The sequence below is a fragment of the Urtica dioica genome, chromosome 1 (assembly GCF_054948205.1).
Source record: "Urtica dioica subsp. dioica isolate 48M chromosome 1, U.dioica_male_clone48M_v1_H2, whole genome shotgun sequence".
In the NCBI taxonomy this organism is placed as follows: domain Eukaryota; kingdom Viridiplantae; phylum Streptophyta; class Magnoliopsida; order Rosales; family Urticaceae; genus Urtica; species Urtica dioica.
This window is the reverse complement of record NC_142756.1, coordinates 13065895-13073253: the sequence shown is the minus strand read 5'-3', so window position 1 is coordinate 13073253 and position 7359 is coordinate 13065895. Positions and strand designations below refer to the sequence as shown.

General features: G+C 35.8%; 1 protein-coding gene across 1 annotated transcript; it reads left to right on the top strand.

Annotated features, from left to right (window-relative positions):
* Positions 1 to 1705: 1705 nt before the first annotated feature.
* LOC149407313 (putative LRR receptor-like serine/threonine-protein kinase At1g05700) lies at positions 1706 to 6817 on the top strand. Its single transcript, XM_089612831.1, has 13 exons — positions 1706 to 1819; positions 2322 to 2859; positions 3267 to 3748; positions 3985 to 4120; positions 4205 to 4276; positions 4365 to 4436; positions 4866 to 4946; positions 5060 to 5235; positions 5320 to 5531; positions 5654 to 5780; positions 5874 to 5936; positions 6022 to 6211; positions 6323 to 6817. Exons 1-13 carry the CDS (start codon positions 1732 to 1734, stop codon positions 6723 to 6725), a joined length of 2640 nt encoding a protein of 879 aa, XP_089468957.1. The 5' UTR covers positions 1706 to 1731; the 3' UTR covers positions 6726 to 6817.
* Positions 6818 to 7359: the final 542 nt, after the last annotated feature.

The following is a 7359-nucleotide window of genomic DNA, read 5'->3' as shown; positions in this document are numbered from 1 at the left end:
TGATTGGTCGATTAGAAAATCCGAACCATGTCAGACAAAAAAAACATTACAAAAAACTCATGTCACTGATCCTGACGCGAAACTTTGCCAAACAGCACATGTTACATCACAGATTTTCCACCAGCGTAGAAAATATCAATTTTGCCAAATAACAAAAATAATCAATCCATAATAACACAAACTTAAGTAAAATTCAGTCTCAATTTTTTTATATAGATAAATTATATATATTATGGTAGTGTACTCCGAATGCATTATGGTATATAGTCCCAATCATTTTCACAGTATTCCATAAAACTCCAAAACCTGCCAGGTTTATTTTCTGGCTACGCACCACAAATACCCATATCATAAAGTCGTGCTTAATTACTTCAGTTCCCACGCTAGAAATCTATTTTATGTCTTTTGGTTGGTAAGCTAAGCATATGCTTGCGTTATTAAGGAGAAAGTCAAAGTCAACATTGATCATAATCTTAGACTTACGGCGACTTTTCATGTGCTTATAGAAACTACAAAAATGTTTTATATTTTTTTTTTTGAAGGCAACTGTGCTGCAGTGGGGATTGAACCCACGACCTCCACACAGGAGATGGTGTGGAATTACCACTAGGTTATCCTAGATACCACCAAAAATGTTTTATATATGAATATGTTAGTTTCTTACACATTTCTCGGTAAGGGTATCAAAGTTAGAAAAGTCAGCTTCAAATGAAGTCTCGTATGCAGGCCCGGCGTAACCTACCTTGAGGCCTAAAGCAAAATTTTGAAGTTAGGCCTATATATATATATATATATATATATATATATATATATAAGGTATGTGAATGTGGAGGCCGTGATGATGTAGTGCCTACCTTAAGAAATCGGAAGAAAAAAAAAACAAATAAAATGAGACCAAAAAAATACTACATATTTTTTTAGTTCAGATAAAAAGGATTGTCAGATGAATAGTTTGACATGATACTGTCTTTTTTAATTTCTTGTCAGATATAGAAAAATCTACTTTGATTTTGGGCAATTTATTGAGATACATGTACTGAGCCTGAGGTATTTCATGCGTCTTAGTGGGCCTCAAACAACTTTTTTATTTTTCTTTTAATAGATTTTAACAATTAGTTATGTTAGATTCAATAAAAATATTAATAAATTTTAACTGGGTTAAGTAAACGTATCAGAATTGTGGGCCTTCTCTCCTCATGGGCCTAAAACAGTTGCTTTAGAACCCTCGTGATATAGCCGGATGTACATATTTTGTGAAAGACATTTTATTTTTTATTGAATATAAAATTGATCGTATATTTCAAGTTGCCATATAATTATAGTCCACATATATAAAAGTTAAAAACAAAAATTTGTTTTTGCACTTGATTGATGATTAGTTCACACGTTCTGTAATTCCCTATGGTCAGAGAAGAGCTTGGAATCAGTTGTGTGCCGATATAATTGTAGTGTAGCATTTTGAAAAAGAATAATTAAAACCCAAGTGGACATATACTAAATCTAACTTTAAGCTATGAGTACACAAGTTAACAGCAGTACGTGACAAGCACCAGTTAATCTACAATCATTGTACTAGCTTGGAACAATTCAATTATTTGACTTTGTTAAATTAAATATTTTATCCTCTTTAAATTTCGATGCATGAACATGTACATACATATCTATATATATATCTAATAGACTATCTAGGATTTATCACGCACAGGAAGAAGAAGCGAGATAGATTGCAAGATGATAGCGATGTTAAGGCATTTTATGTATGCATACCTTTTGAGTTTTCTAGCTTTCACAGTTCTAGTTCATGCCCAAAGTCAATCAGGTAATGAAAAATCATAAAACCTATATACTAACAACCCATATAATTTGTTTTTCTATGCATTAAATTTTCGTTCCGTTTCATCATACAAGCCAGTACATATATTTTCATCAGCACACTCCATGTATATCTTATTATCACGAGTACTGCAAAGAAAAGATATATCTGATCATAAAAATATATAAAAACAAAAATTCTATAAATCTACTCCGTCTTATCACTTTTTTTTTAACACGAACACATAAATCAATAATTAAATATAATAAAATAAATCTTAAAGATACGTTTTTCTTAATTTGTCCTACGGGTAATTTCAAATTCGACCGGGCCGTAGCTCCCTTTAAAATATATACACATGTATCTTAAGTTTTTATCATTTCACGAAAACTTTGCGCATATACATAACATTTAGCTTCAACAAGCAGTAAAAAATTAATAAATAAATAAAACACAGTAATTTTTACGACATTTTTGTAATATATTTCTTGATTTCTGTTGGTCACAGGGTTCATAAGCATGGACTGTGGAATAGCAGAAAACGCGAGCTACAAAGACAACTCGACCGGCCTGAACTACGTCTCGGACTTGTCTTTCTCCGGCGGGGCCGGAATAAGCCACACCTTATCGCTCTCAGACGATTTCGACAAACAGTTCGAGAAGCTCAGAAGCTTCCCCGAGGGAGACAGAAACTGCTACACACTCAGGCCCTCGGACGGGAAAGACACCAAGTACTTGATCCGAGCCAGGTTCCTATACGGTGACTACGACGGTACAGACTCTGCACCTGTGTTCGATCTCTACATCGGAGCCAACAAATGGGGTCCCGTGAAACTCGTGGACTCGTCAACTGTGAAGACGATGGAGATTATCCACATTCCAAAATCGGATTTTGTGTTCGTGTGTTTAGTGAATACTGGCCACGGAACACCGTTCATCTCGGCTCTCGAGCTCAGGCCTCTCAAGAATTCCACCTACGTTTCGACTAGAGCTGCGGTTTTGTATCGCCGCATGGATATCGGTGCACGAACCAATAAATCTATCCGGTAATGGTTTTTTTTTTTTTTTTTTGCAGTTAATATATTCTTTTTTTTTTTTTCCGTGGCCATATTTTGCTTAGAAGGATGTGGATATGCTGTTGAAGAAAAGGATTGAAATTATATTGAACAAAACTAAATATACTGACCATTTAACTTTAAAAAGTCCAGTAAGTTAACGTAGGAGAGAGAGAGAGATCCTAATAATATTTAGGGATTTTGAATAATAAATTAGATTTTATTAATTTCGAAAATAAATTATATTAACTAATTAATAAGGGTAAAAATGGTATAAACAATGTGCCACATAAGCACAATGGCTATAAATAAAAAAAATCTAAAACGTATTACAAAATGAAATTCTTAAGTTTGAATAGACTTAATCAGTTACAAATCTCTTTTATAAAATACACCAGATACAAAGACGACGTGTACGATCGAATGTGGGAACCGTTCAATTTCTTGGAGCGCAACCCCATAAGCACATCCCTGGCCTTGGACTCCGGCGGAGTATACCCTTACCAGCCACCGCAGGCGGTGATGTCGACGGCGCAATTGCCGGCCAATGACAGCGCAGACACTTTCTGGTTCCGGATGAAGCCGGAGGATCCAACCTCGCTGTACTTCGTCCACATGCACTTTGCGGAGATCGAGAAGCTCGGCGCCAACGAGTCGAGAGAGTTTGATATCTTTGAGAACGGAGAGTACTGGAAAGGACCCATCTCCCCGGACTACCTCTACTCCACCACCGCCTCCAGCGTCAATCCGGTGGTGGGCGGTGTGGAGCTCTACTACGAGATCAACAAGACCGCCGCTTCGACCCACCAGCCGATCCTCAACGCGTTCGAAGCTTACATCATCCGGGATTTCTCCGAGCTAGACACGCACGAAGATGATGGTAAGTATTATTATAAATTTATGACGATGTAGAATATGGTAAAGTATAGGTAAATTAAGAGCATACGGATTCATAGGCAGAAAATTCAAGACCGGAAAAATAATGGGAAAAATGCAAAATTGAAATGGACGATATTACAATTTTTCACTTGTTAGCTGTTGCATAATTTTTATTTAAGATTTGTGATTTTTTAAAAAAATAAATAAATTAATTAATTAATTATTTGGAAACAATAGTTGAGGCTATGATGAAGATAAAGGCAGAGTGGGGAGTGAAGAAGAACTGGCAAGGCGATCCATGTGCTCCGATAACTTACGTTTGGGACGGCCTTAATTGCAGCTCCGATGGCGAAGATCCAAGAGTCGTCTATTTGTATGAACTACACTTAATTTAACAATTATTATAAGCTATTAAGTGTACTCTGATTAATTAACTATGCCTATGTTAAAACTACAGGAATTTAGCCTCCAGTGGATTGACTGGGGACATAACTTCTCACATCTCTGATCTCACAATGATTGAGCACTTGTAAGTTCATACACATCTTCATGAAAATCTTAATGGTCAGGGGTTCAATAATTTGAAAACTAATCATATATGCATGTATTCGTTTCAGGGATTTATCGAACAACAGCTTGACCGGATCTGTGCCAGATTTTCTCTCTAAAATGCAATTCTTAAAAGTTTTGTAAGATAATCTAACTTGCACTGTTATGTTTAGGGTTTCAAAATTCTGTAGATTTCGGAGGCTGGTATGTGATATAGCGTAGGTATAGGAAAGACGGGAAAACCCCATTTAGGTACAACCGCTAGGGTTTGATTATAAGACCTATATATCCAAAATTATAATCCAAAAACAAAAACAAGTTAAGGAAATTTTAGTACAAAAAAATTAGAAAAACAAAATTTCGATAAATACACCTTTTCTATTAGAAAATTACAAGATAATCAAATAGAAATTTTAAATTCTTTAAATTTTGTCTAGATTTCTTTAATTTTTTTTAACAGTCAATTATGACGGCCGGCATCTTAATCCTTGATTATATATCTGTATGTATTTTGGGATGGAAAACCACAAATAAAACTGAGCATACTTTTCTAATATTGATGTTCTCAGAGATTTGAGTGGAAACAACTTCATTGGCTCCGTTCCGTTCGACCTCGTTGAAAGATCTACAAATGGCTCACTAAAGCTAAGGTATTTTGGCTTCTCTAGAGCTTCATACGTTACAGTGTTTGTTTTACATTACATAAAAACAAAAAAAACAAAAAACCAAGGGACCAATATATATTCTCTAATCTCTGTCATAGTGTCTCTGGAAATCAACACCTTTGCTCATTGGATTGTGAAGACTATAGTAGCAATAGTAATAGTACGAAGAAGAAGAAGAATCAGTTCATCATTCCAGTCATAGCATCGATCGCTGCGTTTTTGGTCATTTTAATTGCAGTAGTCATCGTCTGGAAAGTAATGAAAAGGAAAACAGGTAAACTATTTGTACGATCCTTTGATCATGTGCCCATTTCAAAATATATTAGAATAAAAATAAATATAATAATAATATGATCAGGTGGGAAGGAAATTCGGCCGAGTTCAGCTGTGCAGCCAAAAAGCAATGAATTCACTTACGCTGATATAATCGCTATGACCAACAACTTCGAGAGAGTGATCGGTCAAGGAGGGTTTGGAACCGTTTATCACGGAAAATTGGACCAGACTGAAGTGGCCGTGAAGATGCTTTCTGCTACTTCGGGGCAAGGCACTAAAGAGTTTCAGGCCGAGGTAATGGTGATCATAATGATTACATTGAAAAAAAATTAACTTTACAAGCTTACATAATTGTGAGGCTGAGTAGGGTTTGTTACTTTGTTCTAATATCCGGATATGGTGATTGAAATTAACAGGTAAAACTTCTCATGCGAGTACACCATAGAAACTTGACAAGCCTTATTGGATATTGTAATGAAAATGGCCAAATGGGGCTCATCTACGAGTACATGGCTAATGGAAACCTAGCGATGCTTCTCTCAGGTTCATATCGTAGAATGCTATATCTCTTTTATCTTGGCACGGAAACCATATTGAAATAGACAAAAATAATGAGTCAAACGATGATAAATGCAGAGAAAAACGCATACCCGTTGAGCTGGGAAGACCGGATGAGAATCTCCGTCGACGCAGCACAAGGTTTGTCATGTCTTGTCTATATACGTACTTTTATTCATATTTGTAACTAAAAAATATGTTTTGCAAATGGATTGGATATATTCAGGACTAGAGTATCTACACCATGGTTGCAGACCACCCATAGTCCATAGAGATGTGAAGACTGCAAATATTTTGTTGAATGAGAAGTTCCAAGCAAAACTCGCAGATTTTGGACTATCCAGAGATTTTTCAATGGAAAGTGCGACTCATGTCTCAACAGCTTTGGCAGGCACTCTAGGCTATCTGGACCCCGAGTGAGTGTTCATATTGAAACTCTTTCTTACACATCTACTCTTTCCATATTCGTTGTGACTCATCAACCCTTATTGATATATTTTTCTTATATATGCGGTGTTATTCCTCAGGTGCTTCGAAACAAGTTGGTTGAACGAGAAAAGCGACGTGTACAGCTTCGGAGTGGTATTGCTGCAAATAATCACGAACCAGGCAGCGATCTTAAAAATAAACGATCAGGATAATTGCCACTTGTCTGGATGGGTCGATTCGATGATGAAACAGGGAGAGATCAAAGGGATCGTCGATCCGAGGGTTCGTGGAGATTTTGATGTCAACTCTGCATGGAAAGCCGTGGAAGTGGCAATGGCTTGCGTGAGAAGCTCACGCGAAAGGCCAACAATGAACGAAGTGGTGATCGGATTGAAGGAATGTTTGGCATTAGAGACGGGTTCGAACAAACAAAGCAGTCGCCAGACTGGAGATTCGGATGTGGAGACTGGTACAGTATCTTTTAGTCCTTTGCCCAGATAGGCTCTTTACTTTACCTGAAACATAATGGACTCTTATATCACTGTTTGTTTTTATAATTTTTTCTTCTTTTTTCTAGGGATAAACAAATTGAAATATATATATGCTGTTGTATTTTTTTTTTTTCTATGTTGATTCTGCCAGCGTAGTTGTTTTGTAATGACATGGATTGATATCTATTGCATCTTCTGTTTTGAGTTTTATGCCCTAATTCTAAATAAATATATATAAAATTGAGTAGCAAAATGTGCTTGTTTAAAAACAAAACTCCTCATATTTATTGAATTGAAACATACTAATTATCTGGACATGCGGTAGAGAATAGAACAGAAAATTCCTTTCCGATTCCCAAATTTTCATAATGGAATTTCCGTTTCGGAACCAGTACTGGAACTGGAAATTTATTCTGAATGATAGAGATAAAGCTCATAGCTCAGCCACATCAGATGCGGAGGCAGTTAGGAATCGCCAGCTTTCGAGTTAATTAGGCAGAAAATAAGAAACTAGATAGTATATATCGATAGCCATATATAAAATTAACATATGAATATGTATGAATGTTATTGTAAATTATTTGCATTTATATTTGTAAAGTCAAGTAATAAATAATAAGAATAAGTTTTTACTATAATAATGC